The sequence below is a fragment of the Malaclemys terrapin genome, chromosome 2 (assembly GCF_027887155.1).
Source record: "Malaclemys terrapin pileata isolate rMalTer1 chromosome 2, rMalTer1.hap1, whole genome shotgun sequence".
NCBI classification, from domain to species: Eukaryota; Metazoa; Chordata; order Testudines; family Emydidae; genus Malaclemys; species Malaclemys terrapin.
In genome coordinates, this window is record NC_071506.1 from 33,363,515 (window position 1) to 33,387,025 (window position 23,511).

At 40.3% G+C, this 23,511-nt stretch overlaps 1 protein-coding gene across 7 annotated transcripts in view; it reads right to left on the reverse strand.

The window, feature by feature from the left end:
* The window catches only part of OXR1 (oxidation resistance 1), a 465,986-nt gene that overhangs the window by 11,481 nt on the left and 430,994 nt on the right, over nt 1–23,511 (reverse strand). For 4 of the 7 annotated variants that reach the window (XM_054017343.1, XM_054017342.1, XM_054017346.1 and 1 more), the window contains 2 exons: nt 7,214–7,336; nt 6,657–6,809 (listed from right to left, as the gene is read on the reverse strand). In XM_054017343.1, the coding sequence (XP_053873318.1) occupies nt 6,657–6,809; nt 7,214–7,336 (276 nt within the window). Of the gene's footprint in view, nt 1–6,656; nt 6,810–7,213; nt 7,337–10,060; nt 10,142–23,511 lie in introns of all 7 variants that reach the window. The other 3 variants (XM_054017340.1, XM_054017341.1, XM_054017344.1) reach the window with 1 other exon arrangement.

Sequence of the window (23,511 nt, forward strand, 5' to 3'; positions counted from 1 at the left end):
ACCTTATATGCCTAAAAACTTTTAGTTATGACTGGAATAGGGCCCTCTTTTATATATACACTTTACTGGCTTGTTTTTGTCCAAAGTATACTTTATTGGTTGTTTTTGGCCAAAGGGTCATTAACTTAACTGCTTCTTTATATAATATCCTCTCCCACAACTTTAGTCAATGGAGTATTCTCATTCATTTTCCCTTCAGAGACACTGGAGGAAAAGGGGTGGCCTGCACTCAGGTCCCATTGACTGTCTATTACCATTCAGTCTGACCCCAATATCTGAAGTGTTTGAGCAGATGAGAGAAAACGGCCCCGTATACTGATGATTTGGCTCATCTGATTCTAAGCTTCTATTGACAGGGTTTTATTTTAATACAGAATTTTTCTACTATGTTGAGACAAATGAACAAAAAAATAATTTAACCTCAAACTCTACCTCAGAGGATTTTGCACATTTTCTGCCAAAAGAGGAATTCATGAGGTGTTCAATAAGGTGCTCTATCTATTTTTACCTGATCTTTAGTCAGCTACTCAATTTGATACTTCTTTAAAACACAATAAAAAAGTGGAAAATTTTGGAAGGCAGCAAAATTGCTGAGACTACGAAGTTCATCAGGACTAAGAAGAAACACTGTCATTTCTATCACTAATAGACAGGAAATTTACCTTCAAATCCCTAAATAGGGATTACAAATGGTTTAACAAACAGACCTGGGTAACTTCTCACAAGAAGAATGAAGTGAAGTTGGCAGAACATAAACATTCATAAAACATACTCTACATAGTGCTCCTGTCCATCTTTTTTCAATACTACACCTCTACCCCAATATAATGCGACCGGATATAACACGGATTTGGATATAATGCTGTAAAGCAGTGTTCCGGGGGGGCGGGGCTGCACACTCCGGTGGATCAAAGCAAGTTTGATGTAATGCAGTTTCACCTGTAACGCGGTAAGATTTTTTGGCTCCCGAGGACAGCGTTCTATCGAGGTAGAGGTGTATATGTTAAATAGCATGGACCCCAGTCAGAACATACAAAGCTGGTACAACAATAAGCCTTGTTGTCCAGGTCAGGTACTTTCCTTCATTTTTTTTTGATTTCTCAACTATTATTCAGGGACCAAGTTAATTATATTTTGCTGTGCCTCCAGACACGGGGTAGCTCTGTGCCCAATTCTGTATGGTTTGGAATCCAATTTCAGTATCTGTGGCAGCCCTTCGCACCAGTATGCCCGTGCACTATTTCACCAAACACTGTAGCAGGAAACATGCTCACAAAACACCAAGCAGTAAACATGGTACCACAACAGAAAGCTGTATCAACTCAGGGCAGGCTACTATGGCATTAGTGGTGCTGTAGTCATGGCAGCCATTATCTGCACCAATGACGTGGGATGATTACTGATGTGTATTAAACAGGAAGTCATGTAAAGTGGCAGTAAAGCTGCCTAGGAAGATCATACATGGAAATTAGAGCCCCAAAATACTGTACTATAGCAAGCAATGTGGCTGTTTGTACGTTCCCCAAAGTTTGTGCACAGAATTGCCCCTTGGCTGGAGATACACCCACCTCACACAGCTGTTGCATTCCAACTGCCACAGAACGTTTGGACTCCAACATTCCACCTGGTTCTCACAGGGCCCAGTGACAACTGAAGCGTGATATTCTAAACCAAAAACCCTCACCCATGCTTGTAGCAGTTTTCATCACTCAGACATTCTAGGCTTCTGAGTGAGACACAGACAGAGTGACAATCTTGGAAGATGTGTGTTGGTTTGGGTGGGTAGTGAATAAGAGGTGAGAACCTGTCTGGGGTTGTTGTGTACACTGGTTATGTTGATTTGTGTCGGGTGTTGTGCTAAAAGATTTGTTTTGATTTGCATTGGTGACAGTTGGATGCAGGCTGTGGCAGTAGGGCCAAGTAATCCACGATCTGTGCAGTTCCCTCATACAACCAATAAAATTGATGCATGCAAATTAGCTGTAGGGTAAGGGCAGTGACTGGGTGTTTACTTCTAATATTCTTAGGACTCTTGGCCTGGAATAGATACATGCCTTACTGCAGCTGTTCACTGCATGAATGTAATTTGTAAAGTCAAAATGACTGAGAACTTATTGATTGCAAAATCTAATGATGATGCAACCTGGTGATATTCTGAAGAAAAAACCTCTCAACTAGCTGCTCCTATCGCTTCACACTGATTCAGCCATTTTAGGTTTCAGAGCGACAGTGACATCCCTGGAATCTTATACAGATACTGTGAACTTCAGTTATTAAAATAAGCTTTCAGTATTGAAGGATGTCATACATCTTCATATAAACCATTCTTTTCTCTACTTTTACATTCAAGGTGTTATGTTTTCAAGCATGACAAAATGGAATCTTTACAATTCAAATAACTTTCCCTTTCGGGATCAGGTTGTAACTGGACCTTACAACTAAATGGGGGGAGAAGGGAAGGCACATAGGGGGAGCATGCAAGCAATAAAACCTCTAGTGCTTCACACAAAAGCCACTGAAGTTGCAGTCTGCATTCAGAGGAGTGCAGGTATTATTCTCCTGGTGCACACATCTCTCCATGGGGAAGGGAGGAACAGGGAAGTGGTGAACTATGGCTCTATAATTACCTTGCAAAACAGGCCAACCTCCAGCAAGAAGATCAGGCTATACCAGGTGCAATCTGCATTGTTGCCCAGCACACTGGGCCCTTCAGAAATTCCCTGCAGTGTAGTATTGCTCTGCACTGCACCTAAAGCAGGCTAGTGGCTAAATGCTACAATTTAGCCTTTAATAAGTATCCTTTGTATAGTACAACATTACAATCATATGTTCCCCCTTTTCTTATGTTGTATCCGAGGAGTTTTTGGAACATCACATATCTTTTTTTTTTTTTTTAGTATATTGGTTTTGTTTTATATATCTGTATTATACAAAATGTAAAGCGCTATTTTAAAGACATATTTCTAGACCACATTGTAGTTCTCCTGTAAACATTTTGTCAGTGACAAGAATTAAAGTAAGCCCTCTGCAGGAGAAGGAAATCAGACATGCATTTTGTGACCATGTGAGACTTGGACTAAAGTTATTTTCTTTGTCTTGGAACATTTCACAGTTTAGGAAAGCTACCTGCAGTATTCCTCAAATGAACTTTAATAAAATACCCATATTAAGGTAAACAAGTAAATGGAGTCTGGGAGATATGAATCAGAACTTCCATCCTGCTAATCAGAAACTAGTACAATTTATAAAAATAAAAGTTATTTTCACAGAAGTAACCAGACCCACGTTCAAACGTTAATCTTAGATATATTTTCACCTACCACACATATTAGCAGGAAGCCATAGTACACTTAAAATTATTTCTTAATTTACAGCCAGACTCAGTCTTTGAAGCACAACTTCTCTAGTGCTTTGGCTATTCCTTAAAAAACACAACTCTGGTAGTTAAGAAATATACAAATACCCTCAGAGCTGGCACTACATCCAGTTCCAAAGCAACACTTAAGATATTTTGTACAGTATAAGATGTGCATCTCATTGCACATTCCTTGCTTCCAGTTAATCCTCCAGCATGGAAAATGCTGCTTTGTGCAAACTCTTATAAGGCTGTATTTGCTTGGCCTTTACACTACCATGTTGGGCATTTTTGTCAACACACTACAGTAGAACCTCAGAGTCATGAACTGACCAGTCAACCATACATTTCATTTGGAACTGGAAGTACACAATCAGGCATCAGTAGAGACCAAAACAAAACAAATACAGTTCTGTGTTAAATGTAAACTATTAAAAAGAAGGGAAAGCAGCATTTTTCTTCCGCATAGTAAAATTTCAAAGCTGTATTAAATGAATGTTCAGTTGTAAACTTTTAAAAGAACAGCCATAAAGTTTTGTTCAGAGTTATGAACATTTCAGAGTTACAAACAAGCTCCATTCCTGAGGTGTTCGTCAACTCCAGAACTCTGAGGTTCTGCTGTATCAACCAACGGTATGATTTTATGTTTCTGTTTCAGATCATCTCAATATAATTTGTGGACAAAGAAAAGCTAGCACCCCCATACCAGTAAGGGAAAGAATTTCAGGCTAGTGCAAACTACAGCGTTTAAGCTTATAAATGCATCTCTCCATCAACCAAACCTATGCTGTTTTGAAAGCACACCATAGCTTCTAGAAGTAGTACAGCATATACTACAAAAAGAACAGTTACTTACCCCACAGTAACTGTTTCTTTGAAATACGTTGCCCACATGAATTCCACTTCTGGTGTGTGAGATCAGATTCTTTTGGCCAGCAGTGTAAATCGGGGCCGTGCCTGTGCCCTTGATGTTTTCACACTCCCAACCATCCCTCAGTTACTTCATCAATACAAAATCCAGAGGCTAGAGCACTCTGTAGATGTGGGGTCATGGAATCCGTGCTGACAACACACCTTGAAGAACCATAGTAACCATCTCAAAGTAGGCAGAAAAGGTTCCTAGAGTGTCCCATCACCAAGAGGCATGGCAGCAAGAGGGACAAGTTTTAAATCCCAAGATTTAGTGTCAGCCAATTCCAGGGTTAATACATAACCTAACCTAGATAAATAGATGAAGTGGATATGATATTTCTCTCTTTCTTTTTCTCTCTCTCTCACTTTTATGGCTAATGTATATCTTTTGCCAACAGGCAAACTATAAACTAACTCCTCCTAGTAAGGCATTTGATACGGTCTCGCATGATATTCTTACCGATAAACTAGGCAAATACAATTTAGATGGGGCTACTATAAGGTGGGTGCGTAACTGGCTGGATAACCGTACTCAGAGAGTTGTTATTAATGGTTCCCAATCCTGCTGGAAAGGTATAACAAGTGAGGTTCCGCAGGGGTCTGTTTTGCGATCAGCTCTGTTCAATATCTTCATCAACCACTTAGATATTGGCATAGAAAGTACACTTATTAAGTTTGCAGATGATACCAAACTGGGAGGGATTGCAACTGCTTTGGAGGATAGGGTCATAATTCAAAATGATCTGGACAAATTGGAGAAATGGTCTGAGGTAAACAGGATGAAGTTTAACAAAGACAAATGCAAAGTGCTCCATTTAGGAAGGAAAAATCAGTTTCACACATACAGAATGGGAAGAGACTGTCTAGGAAGGAGTACGGCAGAAAGGGACCAAGGGGTTATAGTGGACCACAAGCTAAATACGAGTCAACAGTGTGATGCTGTTGCAAAAAAAGCAAACATGATTCTGGGATGCATTACCAGGTGTGTTGTGAACAAGACACGAGAAGTCATTCTTCCGCTCTACTCTGCACTGGTTAGGCCTCAACTGGAGTGTTGTGTCCAGTTCTGGGCACCGCATTTCAAGAAAGATGTGGAGAAATTGGAGAGGGTCCAGAAAAAAGCAACAAGACTGATTAAAGGTCTTGAGAACCTGACCTATGAAGGAAGGCTGAAAGAATTGGGTTTGTTTAGTTTGGAAAAGAGAAGACAGAGGGGATATGATAGCAGTTTTCAGGTATCTAAAAGGGTGTCATAAGGAGAAGGGAGAAAACTTGTTCACCTTGGCCTCTAAGGATAGAACAAGAAGCAATGGTCTTAAACTGCAGCAAGGGAGGTTTAGGTTGGACATTAGGAAAAAGTTCCTAATTGTCAGGGTGGTTAAACACTGGAATACATTGCCTAGGGAGGTTGTGGAATCTCCATCTCTAGAGATATTTAAGAGTAGGTTAGATAAATGTCTATCAGGGATGGTCTAGACAGTATTTGGTCCTGCCATGAGGGCAGGGGACTGGACTCGATGACCCCTCAAGGTCCCTTCCAGTCCTAGAATCTATGAATCCTCAACCTAATGAGCAATAAGCTAGCCTAACAGCTAATTGCGCAGTGAGCTAAGTAAGCAGACACTGCTGGGATTCTGTTTTGTTGCCACAGCAGGCAAAAAGGAACTGAGGAACAGTTGGACCCATTCCACCACTTATGTCCTCGGGTGGAGGGATGGAGTTGCAAGAGTATCACGGGTCGGGGTGGCCCCAACACCCACCACTGGTCAAAAGAATTTAATCTGTATGCACTGGTTGCATGTGCACCAGAAGTGGAATCCACACAGACTGTCACTCGAAGAATTGATTATTCAGCACTGAAATTATTATAAATGTCTCTTTACATCAGATGGACAGATGGCCTAATCAACATTGTAACCTCAAGATGACCGTTGCGAAGATGTCCATATCTGTCACTAAGGGAACTGTACAGAGATAGGTAACCTATGTCAAGAAAGTTGGCTATCTACTCAGATAGCAATGACTATCCATCTTTCCCATTTTTGGGTGGGACATCGATTCTGTGCCTTATCAATTCTTTGAGGCTCTGAGCTGTCTGGTTCTCATTTTTTATTTAAGAGAAACTAAAATGTTATTCAGTAATAAAATGTTAGAGGATTTGAAACTGTTGTGGCTTGACACTGGATTTGCTTCATCAAAACATTTCCCAGAAAAATGCCATTATCAAAAACCGCCTGCACAATGACACAATTGTAACATCAATACATAACCATGAAGAGGGATACGCTTAACACAGGCAGCTTTATTACTAAAACACATTGATATTTCAGCTGTTCATTTATCGGTTTTAAACAGCAGTTTTGATTTTTTTTGGCCATTATTTCCATACCTGCCCATCACTATCCTTGATAACCATTAGTACAGGAGTGTCCAGCCCCAACATAGTTCGATACAATGTCTTCAAGCTCATGCCATGCTTTGCAGTGCTGTAGACAAGAGTCCATGGATACCCAATGGTTCGGGGAGGAAGATGCTTTGTGAGCTGTTAACAAAACAATAAAAATTCTCTTAGGCATTTAGTAACTACATTTTTTTTTTTTTTAATCAGAGGGTTAGCAGTGTTAGTCTGGATCTGTAAAAAGCAACAGATTCTTGTGGCACCTTTAAGACTAACAGATGTATTGGAGCATAAGCTTTCGTGGGTGAATGCCCACGAATGCATGCATCCAACGAAGTGGGTATTCACCCACGAAAGCTTATGCTCCAATACATTTGTTAGTCTTAAAGGTGCCACAGGACTCTGTTGCTTTTTATTTTTTTTTATAAGTTCTTCAGAACAAGGTCCCTGTTATTTATTTGATATACTTAACCTGATACACGATGTTCAGGATACTTACAGAACACAGATAATATTGTTCTATCAACAGTTTTATTTGACAACCATACCTTTTCAATTTGGTCTGACTGCAACAATTCACTAGGATCGCTAAGATTTGGCCGAAATGCTTCAGGCTCCAGGTCTGTTTTGATATTTGTGGCCTGCTTTGAATTTATGTCTTCCCTTGTTATCTGCAAGGCAGGAGGAAATAAATAAGCACTCTAGAAGGTATGTTAAGCATTCACAATTCTCTTACAGAGGAAGTATCGCTCAGTATACACCACATCATCTTCACTGCATTTAGGATTGTACTTAATTATTGGAATTTTGTATTAAGTTTGTTATATTAGGCATTTGACATGGAGATCCCTGCTTCTTGTGGTAAACCTATCAGTACTAAATATTACACTGAAATTATTGCTTGCACAAGTACTCTAATATTCAGGAGAAGGTTATGCCCGTTTTTTCACACGCCTTTGTGTTCAGGGTTGAATATGGACTTTTGGCTTTTAATTGTAGTCAATTCTAAAGTACATGATCTCAACCACTGCACAAAATGTACTTTGTTTCTAATAGTAATAAAAAAAGGTGTTTGAGTTATATACATTTTAAATGCAGAAACAGTTTATTTCAAGTGCTTTATGCTCATCGCTCAAAAGCTAGAGATTTTAATACCCAAAGAAAATAAATTTTAAAGCAGTTATGATGTGAAACTTTTCAAGTTCCTACTACACATTTACAAAGCCTGCTTTCAAATATTCTAAGTGGGTATTAGTTGCTTAAAGAATTTGACTGGGACTCAGGAGACGTGGGTTCTATTCCCAGCTCTGCCACTGACCTGCTTGGTGACCTTGGGCAAGTCACTGCCCTTCTGTGCCTCACTTTCCCCATCTGTAAAGTGTGAATAATGATACTGACCTCTTTTGTAAAGTGATTTGAGCTCTACTGATGAAAAGTGCTAAACAACCACTAGGTATCATCATTATCCTAAGAGCCTGAGACAAAGCTCCCTGAAGTCATGGGAAAGAACTTTACAGACTTCACTGGATTTTTGATTAGTCCCTATGCATCCATCAGAAAACACTAAAAGTCAACATTTGCCAGAATATGGTTTGCCACATACATCTCCTATTCTAAATACTGGGAAAAAACTGCAGTGTTTCAGATACCAATTTGTGGCAGCTATTGCCAAATGTTAAGTTTTTAGATGGTGAACAGTTTTGACACAAAAAGACGACTTTCCAATTTTTCAGATTCTGTGTGAGACACTTTCAACCAGTAAAATTCCATTAAACAGCTAAGAAAAATCAATTTTACTGTCTATCAAGGGATACTTTTTATATGCTTAAAAAAATCTTATAAAATATGAAGAATAAGAAATATTTGTGTAATAGTAACTTGATTATAGTATTAACATTAATCCTTAAATTGAGAAAATTTGCTTTATTTAGTCATTTTGAGGAGGGCACAAGCAAGGCTCAAGCTTTCCATAACTTAGCATTTATCTCAGACTAAAAGCATTTGTTAGCATATAATTTCACAAAGAATCAGCCAAGTATATATATATATATATATATATATATATATATATATATATATATATATATATATATATATATTCAATATCATCTTCCAATTACAAATATTATTAAGTACTACTTATACAGCATATGCCATTTGGTCTCTTCAGTCCCAAATTTCACACTGTCAAAGGGCATGTTTGTGTACAGATTCTACAAAACATAACTGCTGTTCAAGAGTACCATAAAATGTTTATACTCTATTTGGTTCTTTAATTTTTATTACACTACCATATGCAAAAAACATATGCTGTCTGTGTTGATTTTATACAATTTTTACCACTCATAAGGTATTTGTAAGCAAGTTAACTTTCTTGTCAAAATCTAAAGCTCCTAAACACACACTACAGAAAGTACTATAACATTATCACTGTCAACTAATATTTTGACAGCGTAACAGATCAATAAGACAGCACTTTGACTACTAAATTAAGCAGAGGCAGCAAACCCATGAAAGCATTTCCCTCTGTATAGTCTTTTGCAAAAGCTACTCAGAAACAAAATGAAAATCCAAACTTCCAACCATTTCATTAGCTAGATACTTAGAAACACATATTGAATTAAGATTATTTCGTGTTTTCAAAAAAGTTTAGATATGCTTTCATCAGTAAACTTGGCATAAATGTACACATCAATTCAAAAGCGTGCATATGCCAAAGTACATAGAGAAATACCTAAAGAGAATGCAAGAGTCAATTCAAGATTAATGTCCAATAAGTCTACAGAATTAGTTCTGAACTACTGTTTTAGGGATTGAGAGTTCTAATTCCAAATCCACTAAAGGGCAAAACACTTACCTACCTCATATGGAAGTTGTGAGGCTTAATATTTGCAAATAAATAAATAAATAAATAAAAATAAAATAAAATAAAAATTGAAATACTTGTAGGATCTTTTTATATAAGAATTTAAGACTTCAAATATACATACAGGTGAGTAAGTCCTTATTTAATTTTGTAAAGTTTACTTTTTGTAAACAGAGTCTCTTTTGCATTCTTTTTAGGAAGCTTCTACCCAACTCAAGCCACTACATCAGAACAGAAATTAAAACACAAGTCCTCATCACTCTGGAAACCATGTAGTAATGAGAACAAAGTTTCAAAGATGACAGAAAATTCCTCTGATTTTAAACTCTGAAATGATAGTTTTGTCACAGAGCTACAGCACACTCTCTCAGTGTATAAACACATATCCAAGAGAAAGGAATTTTCTGCAGGGTTCTTGTAGTGTTGTAGCCAAGACAAACCCACCGAATATGGGACTTGCCCTGATCAAGGCCACTACAGAGAAAGATGTTTTAGTCTCTGGAGAGGGGTTTAACTACGAAGAGGGCACCTTGAGGCGTCTGCAGAGCGTGCGCAGTTCTTCACTATTTAGAGCATCGATCCTGCGGTGATACTCAGCCACTGACACTACCTGAATATGGAGACAGGAAGAAAATAATTCCACTGACAGTTGGGGGAAAAAAAAAAAAGGGGGGGTAAGAAAGAAAAATGGAGAAGTGTAATGGGGGGGAAGGATTTGCAATGACAACAAAAGAAAAAATTAAAATGTTAGAGACATTTGCATCTGCAAGGTCTTGATGTTCATGTAGGATGTTTTTGACTTACGATGAGTACACACAATGAAGATAGAATTTCATACACAAATGGCACCAAAGATCTGGCACATCTCAATGTCCTAATGTAGGACTATAAAGTAAATCTGATATGACAGCCCATAAAATTATGCTGCTAAAATAACAAATAAATGTGCACAAGAAAACTTACTGCACAATGTGATAATGGTTCAAGCCCCTTATGGTATGTCACAACTACAGGTAAGCACTTAGTAACTTATGCTTTACTGTTCTAAAAGACAAACTATTTAAAAAACTATAGTTTAAGTCAACCTTGTCCTAAGGAGAGGTTTTAAAGCTGAAAAACTGAAGTCTAATACTAATCACTATTCCTTCACAAAAATCCTGGGAATGTAGGGCTAGAAAATATTACTATCAATCTATTTTAAATTCTAATTGATAGGCAAGTAGCTGCTAAGTTAAAGAATGCCAAGATGTTCTATTACCTCTTAGCTTTTTCCTCAGAGATTGTGCATTTATCATACTTCATTGAGTACTTTCATTTTTTTCTTTTGATTCACTGCTTTCTTCCTTGTCATGCATATAGCACTGCTCCTTTTCCTACTGCATGTAACTTCATCTACCCTTTACACTATAATTCATCATTCCTGTGAAGGTTTCATCATGGTCCAAAAGTCAACTATACTTTCTATACTATACTTGCATTAAAGACCACCTTCCATTCCATTTGTAGCTCACATGCCAACGGATCACCTCTCCTTTAGTTCCCTATATCAAGCTATTCCAAGAAACATTTAACATACAATCTAGAAACAAAGAACGTACTGTAAGTAAAAAGGCAGAAACCATCACCAACATTTTCCCTCTTGTGTACCAGAGGTTAGGTACTTAATATATGCAGGGCTGGCTCCAGCTTTTCTGCTGCCCCAAGCGGCAAAAAAGGCAGCAGCACTTCGGCGGCAGCTCAATCGCGCCGCTTCTTCTGCGACACTTCGGAGGCGGGTCCTCCCTCTCTTCCTCTTCAGTGGCAGCTCAAAGAGGAAAAGAGGGACCCGCTGCCGAATTCCTGCCGAAGACCCAGATGTGCCGCCCCGATACCAGACGGAGTGCCGCCCCTTTGAATTGGCCGCCCCAAGCACCTGCTTCCTATGCTGGTGCCTGGAGCCGGCCCTGAATACATGGCCTGATTTTCAGAAGCATTGAGTAGCCATAATTCCCAGTGACTTCTATAGAACTGAATGGTACTCAGAACTTCTGAAAAAAAAATCAGGCAGTTTATTCAGGTACTTAGCTTAAACCACCCAAGTTGAAAAATGTTTGTCTCCATATTTAAACGTTTGTGTTAAGAAGTACCTCGTGCAAATATTATAACAGCTTGACCCTTCTACATATTATCTCTCTGAAAGCCAGAGGTCTAAATTTCATAAAATATTTGAAACACAAGACTTACTGATTGTCTAGTACAGTACCTCTGCCTTAAGAGACCTAGAGGTACTGTAGTTATTTGTTCACGATAGCATATACAATGTACAGAAACATATTACTGTGGATTGAAAGGAGTCCAGTATAAATACAAATCAATTTGTAGTAACAAACACAATACTACAAAGATGCCTCAACCACAGAGAACTGATTGCACAGGATACATCATGTTATCTTAACTGGTTAACCCTACTTAGTGTTGTTTTGTTATTTTATTTTTATTACTATTACTAAGAGGACAGTGAATACAAACACCCCAATACGAAATGTATTTTCCAAAAAGTGTCCTGAGTGTTGAAGATTTCTCTCCAAGCATAGGTGCCATATGCTCTTGTTTGAGACAAGTGGTTAGGGGAAAGGCTGTAAGGGTTTTGATGACAAAGTAGTATCAGCAGCCAATTGCTTGTTCAAGTAAGTACACTTGTGTATGTATTTTAGAAAAATCAAATAGGGCTAAGGGGCCAGAATCTCTGACAGCAGGGATTTAAATTTAAAATTTTAGCTCATTGCACCTTGGAGGGTGAGAGATTCCAAGATTAGGGTAGGAGGAGGAAATTGAGATTGTACTGGCATTTTTTCTTCCAGCTATCAATCCAATTCTCTTGCTGAAACTCTATTCTCTCTCCCCTTCCTTAAGCCTTTTACATTCCCACACTTATATCTCCTCTTCCTCACTTGATTTTTTTGTTCGTGTCTCCACATCTTAGATTTCAACCTTTAATCCTTCTCCTTTCAGCATTTCCTTTTTCTGGAGAGTGCATGAAACCACCTTCTCGCACCCTAACCTCAAAAGGCCAAAATCACCACAGTTATCCAATTAAAGGGGATTTGATACTGTGTAAGCACGGAGAAGCAAAACCAAAAAAAGACAGGGCCCAAATAAGATCATAACTTTGAGCGATAATTTAGAAACAAACGAACAATCTGGGTGAGACTGTCCCTCCTCCTTTAAAAAGAGGGAGAGAGAGATTGCAAATACTGTCAAGTATCGGGGGTAGCCATGTTAGTCTGTATCTACAAAAACAACAAGGAGTCTGGTGGCACCTTAAAGACTAACAGATTTATTTGGGCATAAGCTTTCGTGGGTAAAAACCGCACTTCTTCGGATGCATAGAGTGAAAGTTACAGATACTGACATGGATGTGTCAGATATAATGCCTGTATCTGTAACTTTCACTCTATGCATCCGAAGAAGTGAGGATTTTACCCACGAAAGCTTATGCCCAAATAAATCTGTTAGTCTTTAAGGTGCCACCAGACTCCTTGTTATTGCAAATACTGTTATAAACCTAGTTCCAAAGCTAAGCCCAAAGCAGAGAGTACGGATGTCCCCAATTCCTCGAGGGCAGGCTACAGAAGAATTCAGACATTTTAGGAGCAAACAAAACAAAAAAATGACTTATTGAACTGGAGAGAAAGAATGCTAGTTTCCATCATCACTAGTTCAAAAGAAGAAAAATCTGCAAAAAGTACACAGCCATAGCTCAGTGTTAATTCATGCATTTGGGGCTGTGCTTAACATACATAACACCCCACATTAAAAAAGTGTGAATAAACAGGATTTTTCCAACCTTTGCAACCCTTGCTTTTTAGAGGCCTAGTAGTGGAGACGAAAAAAGGCACTAAGTTTGAATTTGAAACTAAGAAAGGATGTTATTGAATTCTGGGCCAGTAAAGCTGGTTATTCATTACTTGTATTGTGGCAGCATCTGAAGGCCTTAGCCCCATTGTGCTAATAAGCACTGTATGAATACAACTAAGGTCTGGTCTATACTACCCGCCTGAATCGGCGGGTAGAAATCGACTTCTCGGGGATCAATTTATCGCGTCCCGTTGGGACGCGACAATCGATCCCTGAATCGGCGCTCTAACTCCACCAGCGGAGGTGGTAGTAAGCGCCGCCGACAAAAAGCCACAAAAGTCGATTTTGCCGCCGTCCTCACAACGGGGTAAGTCGGCTGCAATACGTCGAATTCAGCTACGCTATTCACGTAGCTGAATTTGCGTATCTTAAATCGACTCCCCGCTGTAGTGTAGATGTACCCTAAGAGATGGTCCCCGCCCTCAAGAGTTTAAGCAGAAGACTTCAGAGAACAGGTGGATACAAGCAGATGGAAGGAGCACAATGTAAGCCAACTGGCAAGGTGTTCAATTTATATTTTTCAAACTAATGTTTATAAAATGTCAGAATGTTCAGTTAGGCCAGGCTACTTGCAGAAAGCTTTGCTTTACCGGCTAAGTGCTCATAGCATGACTGCACTTCATGCTGGCAAAAGGGCAATTCTGCTAATATAGCTAATTCCAGCTTCCCTGCCCACCAGCTCCAAGAGAAATAGTTTATACCAACAAAAACACAGGTTTTGCCAGAATAGCTGTGTCTACACTAGAGGCTTTTGCTGGCACAACTCTGTCCGTCACAAATCACACCGCTGACCAATACAACTATGCCGGCAAAAGTCTGCAGTGTATACCTGGCTTAGACAAACTGTAAGAAGCGGGTTTTTTGTTTTTATATGGAAATGTTAACCTATATTTGGCAAAAAGATGGAAACAGTTGTCTGTATAGGATCATTTTCCTCTTGATAAAATGCATCTAAAAAGCTAGCAGTAGGTATTGCTGTATTCCCACGAAGTGGACACAGAGCTGGAACATATCCTCCTTACTTAATTGGAAGGCACTCCAGAACTAGATTGTTCTTTTAAAAAATAAACATACCAATTTAATACATTGCTCTTTCAATAGCATCACCCAGTGTACAAATTTACGGGTCAAAAAACCAGAAGCTTCTGTATCATCTGCACATGGTGATGGTGAGAGTAAGATAAAAGCAACCTGTGATGGTTACATATTGAGGGGACCATTGAAAGAATTAGGATGAACAATTTGCTCTAGACCACAGTGCAGTCAGACATACCTGATGTAAACGGAGTGCCTTTTTACTGGATGATATAAAACTTTTTTTTTTTCTTGCAGAGCCAGCTCCAACACAATCAGATGCACTTTTAGTTCTATAATATTTTGTTAAAAATTATCAAGCTTAAATTTTGTTTGCATATCTGGAACTTTTCCCAATCAATTTGTTCATCTCATTCAAACTCTTTCATTAGAAACTGAATAACATTTTAAGACATATCTAGCAGCTATAGCTGGCCTACAATGAAAATAAAGGGACCATTCATGAACTGAACACTGTTGTGAAAGGATATTTACATCATTTGCAGTGAAGCAAGTATGAACAGTGCCTTTTTGTGAGAGAGTATTTTCAGTTTTCCCCTGAATATGTATTCCACCACAGGCCCAATATTGCAATCCTTAACACTTTCAATATTCATGAAACTTCTGAGTCCAAAGGGAGCTTGCTGCGGAAATGAGTCTCTCTGCACGATAAATGAATTAATATTATTTTATATATAATTAGGGCTGTAAAGCAATTAAAAATTAATCCACAATTAATCATGCGATTAATCGCACTGTTAAACAATAACAGAATACCATTTATTTAAATATTTTCTACATTTTCAAATATACTGATTTCAGTTACCATACAGAATACGAAGTGTACAGTGCTCACTTTATATTTATTTTTGATTACAAGTATTTGCACAGTATAAAAAAGAAAAAGACAGTTACCTTTTCCATAACTGGTGTTCTTTGATATGTGTGGCTCACGTCTATTCCACAGTAGATGTGCGTGCTCACTACGTGCACCAGTGCCGGAAATTTTTCCCCTAGCAGTTCCCGTAGGGGAGTGCCCTAGTGACTCCTGGAGTGTTGTCTCCATGGTGCAGTATAAGGGGCGCTGCGTGCTTCCCCCACCCTCAGTTCCTTCTTCCCAGACAACAGAGGGGAAGGAGGGCGGGATGTGGAATAGACATGAGCAACACATCTCTAAGAACACCAGTTACGGAAAAGGTAATTTTTTTCTTCTTCGAGCGATTGCTCATATGTATTCCACAATAGGTGATTCCAAGCTATATCTGTTGGAGGTGGGAAGGAATTCACAAACTCTTGGGACGGCGAACGGCCCTGTCGAACCCAGTGTCCTCCCTGGTCTGGGGGACGATCGCATAGTGCGAGGTGAACGTGTGAACCGAAGACCACGTGGAAGCCCTACAAATTTCCTGAATGGGACATGGGTCAAAAAGGCAGCCAATGAGGCCTGCGCCCTAGTTGGAGTGCGCCTTCACAATTGGTGGCGGAGGGTTTCCCGCCAGGTCACAACAGGTACGGATGCATGAAATGATTCAGTTGGAGAGCCGCTGAGTGGAGATTGGCCGATCTTTCGTGCGCTCGGCCAAGGTGATGATGAGTTGCGAGGACTTTCTGAACGGCTTAGTCCGCTCCAGGTAAAAAGTCAGAGCCCATCTCACATCCAGCGTGTGGAGGCGGCGCTCCTCACTGGATGCATGGGGCTTGGGGCAGAGGACTGGCAGAAAAATGTCCCGACCCATGTGATAGGTGGAGACCACCTTCGGGAGGAACGATGGGTGTGGGCAGAGCTGGACCTTATCTTTATGAAGCACCGTGTACGGGGGTTTGGAGGTCAGGGCCCTGAGTTCCGAGACCCGCCTAGCCGATGTGATCACAACCAGGAAGGCCACCTTCCACGAGAGGTGTGACCAGGAGCACGTGGCTAGCGGCTCAAATGGGGGCCCCGTGAGATGGGCCAACACTAGGTTTAGGTCCCACTGCAGGACTGGGGGCCTAATATATGAGAAGAGACGATCCAACCCCTTAAGGAATCAGCCAGTCATAGCATGGGAAAATACCGTGTGGCTCTGCACCAGCAGATGGAAGGCTGATATGGTTGCCAGGTGCACCTTGACCGACTAGGGCGCCAGCCCTGGGCTCTAAGGTGAAGGAGGTAATCCAGAATAAGATGGATCACCCCACTTGTCCGCCCATCTGGAAAACCAAGATCACTTTGTCAAGTAGGCATAGCATGTGGAGGGCCTCCTGCTTTCTAGGACGACGCGCTGAACCCCTTCCAAGCACGTCCTTTCCTCCCTACCTAACCACTGAGCAACCACTCCGTGAGATGGAGTGCCACTAGGTTGGGGTGGAGGCGGCAGCCCTGGTCCTGGGAGAGCAGGTCCAGGCAGGACGGCAACAGCCGGGCGACCGCCAGGCCCGTGAGGGTCCCGTACCAATGCTGCCTGGGCCATGCCGGGGCAATCAGAGGGACCCGGGCCTTCTCCGTCTTTATCTTTTCCAGGACCTTGCCGATCAGCAGGAATGGGGGAAAAGGCACAGAGAAACCCGCCTGACCAGAACAAGAGGAAGGCATCGGAGATAGTGTCCCCTTCCCCAGACCCCACCGGAACAGAACCAGGAACAGCGACTGTTCTGCCAAGTTGCGAACAGGTCTACCTGTGGAGTTACCCACACTTGGAAAAGTCTGTGCACCACTTCTGGGTGGAGAGACCACTCGTGCTGAGAGAAGTCCCTGCTCAAGCGATCCACCCGCGCGTTCCAGGCACCCGGCAGATGGAAGGCCTGTAGGCAGATGTTGTGGGCTATACAAAAGTCCCACAGCCTGAGGGCTTCATGGCAAAGAGCAGATGATCAGGCCCAACTTTGCCTGTTGATGTAGAACATAGAGGCCGTGTTGTCTGTGAAGACCCTGACCACTCGGCCCTCCAGGTGCGAGCGGAAGGCTATGCACGCCAGCCATACCACCCGAGCTCCTTGACGTTTATGTGGAGGGTCAGATCCTGAGCCGACCACAGACCTTGAGTTTGAATATTCCCCACATGGGCCCCCTATCCCAAGTCCAATGCGTCTGGACACCAGATGTGGCCCTGGCCTTGCCCCGAACGGGACACCTTGGAGCATGTTTCTCAGGGAGGACCACCACCGTAGGGCAAGGAGTTCCACAAGTTGACTGTGCGCTGTGTGAAGAACTTCCTTTTATTTGTTTTAAACCTGCTGCCTGTGGACTTGTAGGCTCTGAAGTTTTACACGGTTTTGTTTGAGTGCAGTTATGTAACAACAACAACATTTCTAAGTTGTACTTTCACCACAAAGATTGCACTACAGTACTTGTTTGAGATATATTGAAAAATACTATTTTTTATCATTTTTACAGTGCAAATAGTTGTAATAAAAATAATATACACAGATTTCAATTACAACACAGAATACAATATATATGAAAATGTAGAAAAACATCAGAAATATTTAATAAATTTCAATTGGTATTCTATTAACAGTGCAACTAAAACTGATCAATTAAAATTTTAATCACGAATAATCTACAGCCCTACATATAATACATATTTATATATTATAAAATATAGATGTGTATAATAAGACACATTTTCATAAGATATGCATTTGCAAATCATTTTGAAAAGAATAGCCAAGATCTAAGACCAAGTGCGCTCTCGTTTGATTTATTTTTTCCTCCTTCCTTACAGATATAGGTAGCTTTGATTTAGCAAAGTACTTAAACACCTGAGTAGCAATCCCACTGTAGTCAAAGGGACCCTCTGTGTGCTTAAGAAGTTAAAACATCTGCTTAAATACCCTTTGTTGTATATGCTTAAGTAGTATGGTAAGAGGGTGGGCCAGTTAAGGTAAATTATCCTTTTGTAACTTTGTACTGTATCATCACACGCTTTTAGGGCAACATTGTATAAGACTCAGGAGACTATGAAGAGAACAGGAAATATGAATGTTAAATTACTAAAATGCACACTACGCTGCTGCGAGAGAAATTTCCTTTTTCATGTTGTATTGCACACTGGGGCTATGCCTACACTACCACTTATGTCAGTAGTTGCTCAGAAGTGTGAATAAGCCACCCCGAGTGACGTAAGTTACACTGACCTAAGCTACCACCGCTCACTGGAGGTGGATTAATTAAATTGATGGGAGAGTTCTCTCGGTTTACAGCTGCTACACTAGAGACCTTACAGCGGTGCAGCTGAGCTGCTGTAAGCTCTCTAGTGTAGCCGTAGCCTGAGAGGGGCAATACTGGTATTCTCTTAAAAAAGAGCAGATTCAGGCCTTCCAACAAGGTCTCATCTTTGGAGAGCAGTTACCTCAGAAGCTTTGCAGTTAACTGACTGCTAAAAAACTCCACCTCTGTAAATTACTCTCAAAGCAGCATTGCTCTAAACAGCACATAACTGTGCCCATCTTCAAGTGATTCATTCATGAGCAGGTCAACTATCTTAGACTGTCTACACTACACTATGCAGCTATGGCCCTTTAGAGTAGACATTAGGTATGGCAATACAAGGGCGTTTTTCATGTCTACAGTAAATCCACTCCCCGAGAAGTGGTAGCTAGATTTACAGAAGAATTCTTCCATTGACCTATTGGTGTCTATAATGGGGCTTAGGTTGGCTGAACTACGGGTCTCAGTTTTTGGTATAGTCCAGGCCTTACTTATCGCACTCCACTCTCACAGTTCATCCATACTCCCTATTCTAATGTTTCATCAAAAAAGCAAAACAAACAAGAACTCCACCAGGCCTCTCGAATAACCTAAGAATATCTTACTATACCCATAAAACATTGCAGTTCCATCTAACTGATTTTCAGGAATTTTTGACAGCTTTCTCCTGGAGTAGCAAGTGAAAGATTTCCCCCGCCCCCCTTGCCTTCAGACACGTAAGTTACTACACAATACTATGCTCTAATAAATTTGTTAGTCTCTAAGGTGCCACAAGTACTCCTGTTCTTTTTGGGATACAGACTAACACGGCTGCTACTCTGAAACCTACACAATACTAGCATATATACTACACAATTTGTTGTACAAATTTCGGTTACACAATTAAGGTGGATAGTTCCACTGATAGTTTTGCAAGAGACATGCAATGGTATTTTAAAGATGAAGTATATGTAGACATCCAACCCTTGCTTTTTCTGCAAGTGTCTGCAGATGAAACTCCTCTGTGCTCTCCTCCTTAATGTCTTAATGTTGTATAAGGGCCAGCTTTATTTTTAGATCTGGAGTCAGACCACAGTGGATGCATTTAAAAAAAAAAAAATACTTTTAGGGCTGCTACACTTTTGTTGGTGAAAATTAACAGCTTAAATCTGAATAGTGCCAGAATGCTCAGCACCAATCCAACAGAGCATTTACTTGCTTAGTATTAAGTATTTGTGTGAGACTGAAGTCAACAGGAATACACATTTATGTGCTCTCCAGAATGAGGGCTCAGGACCTTTTGGAATCAAGCTGTTTATAATGTTGGATTTTTTATTTTACACAACATTTGGTTGTTGTGAAGCCATCAGAAATATTAAATTACATAAATTTAAAATAAAATGCTATTATAGAGGGACAATTGATTCAGTTGACAGATGCAATGGTACCAAAAACATATTAGTGATTGTTGAGGGAATCTTCAAGAATTGTTAGTACCACAACTGCTTGCGCACAATACTATGAGCTACTGCATCTCCTTCCATATTAAGTGCTGGGAAAGGATGTTTTCTAGGAAATTTGCCATTTTATACAGAAATGCAGGATTAGCATGAGTGCTAATGAGTGAGATCATCACACTACTAAAGTTTACTGGAAGAAAATTAGCTAATAGAAGGGAAAAGAGCCAAAATGAAAAGATTAACTCATGGATACAAAGCAACTATTGCCAGTAGACCACCATCTGCCTTCTTTACACAACACTTAAGACAGTCTACAATAGTTACCTCTGATTTATTCATTTCCCATGAATCTCAATTTATTCTCTGGAAGTTACAGATTGTTTGTTACTGTACCCAGTTAAGAGGTGTCCAGTAAAGGAGTGAGTAACACAAGATAGCAAAAAATCTGGCTGAAGGACAAACTGTATGTTTACCATGCTGGTGTTTATACCATTGTGGCACTCTGTACCTCAAAACACCCTGGAACCCCCATATTCACCACTGTTATATAATTATTATATGTTTGTATAAAGTATGCCTTGTGAGATATTCTGAAAGTCTTGATCTGTTGAACATTAACATCCTGTAATGTGCTATCACCGTAGGGGAAGTTATGAAGATTTGCTATGTGTGTGTTACTGAAATATGTCGTAAGGTTGGGAACACCCACAACCAGCCTTTCAGGTACAACAATAGAGTAGCCAGATGTGCTGATGGTCCATTAAAGAGAATCAACTATCCCAGGAACTGTATACAATGAAGACTTCTCAGAGAGCACAGAGACAATGGAGATGCTTGACAAATGGGGACAGATCCCTCACGTCACAAGTATAGATCTTTCCAGCAAGCTGGAAGAAACGATAAAGAGGGGAAGTGACATCATGACTTGGCCTCAATCCCCAACAACTCAACACCTGAAAGAAATGTCTAGAGGACAAAAGACTTTAAACTGGGGAGAGTGGTCCCAGGTTGGAAGAGAGAGTTCCAGCCTGTGCTTTGCAGATTTATGACCTGTTTGTACCATCTATCAGGGTGAGACACTGCTTGATTCAAATCCTGTTTAGTTTATAGAACTCAGATTGCGAATTTAATTTTATTTCTTAGGTAACCAACTTTGATCGCTATGCTTCGTACTTATAGTCACTTAAAATCTCTCTTTTTGTAGTTAATAAATCTGTTTTATATTTCAGCTAAAACAGTGTGTTTTGGTTAAAGTGCTTGGGAAATCTCAGCTCAGGTTGCAAAGACTAGTTATGTCCTCTCCACACCGAGGGAGACGCAGACTGAGTAATGAACTTATACTGATCAGCTTCTGACCAGGGCAAGACGGTACAGTTCTAGGGTGGAAGGCTGGGGAGCCTCTCTATAGTTGGTTCATGAGTGGCTGGGAGAAGCATTCATGTAACTCAGGTGGGGTGTGTCCCTTCCTGGGGATGTCTGTGTATGCGCAGTACCTGCCAGAGTTTTGTAGCTTGTCACAGCATCACAGTGTGAGTGGGACAGAGGGCTCAGCAGTCCCACAGTTCAGGTTGCACCCCGAGAAAACCCATCACAACCATGTGCGCTTATCTAGGAGAAAAGTATACCTGAATATAACAGAAAAGAAAAGTGACTGCAGATGGTCAAAATCCATTATCTTATTCCACTAAGATTTAAAAGATACTGTCTTTTCTGAAATGTGGTATTAGTATAAAATTTTAAGTTTATTTATAAAAGAAGTCAAGGAAATTTTCAGAAAGCCTGGGAGGAGAAATTACCAGCAATACTAGTTAGTACTACAACAACATTTTCAGTCTATGATGTTGTAATGATTTAGGGGTTCTGTCTGTACCACTTTGGAACTGTGGATGATTTTATTTAATTGTATCATGGAATTACCGTGTCATGGAAAGCCTATATGTATGCGGACACACCGGGAGTTAACAGGGTTGTGTCATGTCTCTGCCAGGCCAAAGAATGGTAGGTGATCAGCACTCAATGATCTTCTATTCAAAGTAAAATATCTCGGGACAACGCATTTATTCTAGCTGAGAGAACACTGCCTAGTGTTGTCAGAAGGGAGGGCAGTTTGGGAGCAGTGGAAAGTTACCAAAAGAAGCAGATGACCCAAACAAGAGTCTATGAAGGGACTCAAGAGGGGGATTTTTGGGGTCAGAGCCATTTAGCAGCAGATTAAGAAGAGGGGAGCTGCAGCAGGGCAGAGTAGGCCAGGGGGTGGAGGACCCTGCCTGCCTCATGGAAAACATATGATCTCCTAATGGCTTCCAAGTGAAGGGTAAGCTAGTGAGGGACATTGTGGTTTCAACTGTTTACTGTCTATTAAGATATGCACTCTCCTATGCTTTACATGATTAAGCATAAGAGAGCATAAAAGTGTGAGTGCTAAGTGTGTGCACGTGATAACTGCTTCACAACTGCTGCATGACCTCAAGAGCGTCAGACTGTAAATCAGAAGCTTCACATCTTTGGGGTAGAGTTGTGGGAGACGGGTGTGTTTACATACCCCAGAATCTGAAGAGTCAACATTATGCTTGGAAGGTTCCAACACTTGGAGGTGGATGCATCAGATAGGTCTGAACCCTGCATGTGTGCCTAGGGACCCTGAGATTAGAGTTCAGCCATGCCTGACCCTATACTGGAGGTTGGGGTAGGGGATACCCATATACATACTCTCAATATTGCTGAAAGAAGTGTGCAGTGTAGATTAAGCTTGAGCTGGAGGTTAGATAAGATGTCATGTACAGATTACTTTCCTAAATATTTCAGGGCAAAGTAGAAAGCACAGAAGATATACCTAAATGTTAAAATTACTTATTTGCTCATAAGTAAATATACTAAAAAGGTACACAGAGAGCAACTACCATTAGTTTAATATTCTTGACGTGTTAGTTGGATTACCATATTTTGTAAATCTCACAAACCTATGAAAATACAGAAATCTCTAAAGCTATTTCCACATTTTATAACAACTTCTTACTGAGAATATACCACTATTCCCCCGCCTCTCCCCTCAACCCAAATCAGGCATTAAACTAACATGCTTATTTTTTCCAAGCTAGATTGCATAGAAACTCTGCAAAGAATTCCAGCTATGCAAAGCACTCCAAATAAAGAGACCACACCTACTGTTTGTTCTGTTGTATTGACTCATGCCTTTAGGCAAAGTGCTTTGGGGGAGTGAGTAGTTTTATACATTTTACCCATGCTAACACTATTAACATCTTTTACTATGTTATAATACCACAGGAATAAAAGAAGACAAAGGAGAAGTTACAGCTAAATTTGCTGTAAAAAGTGGAAGGCTGATGTTTTCTGTTTTCTTGAAATATTGACATAATGCTT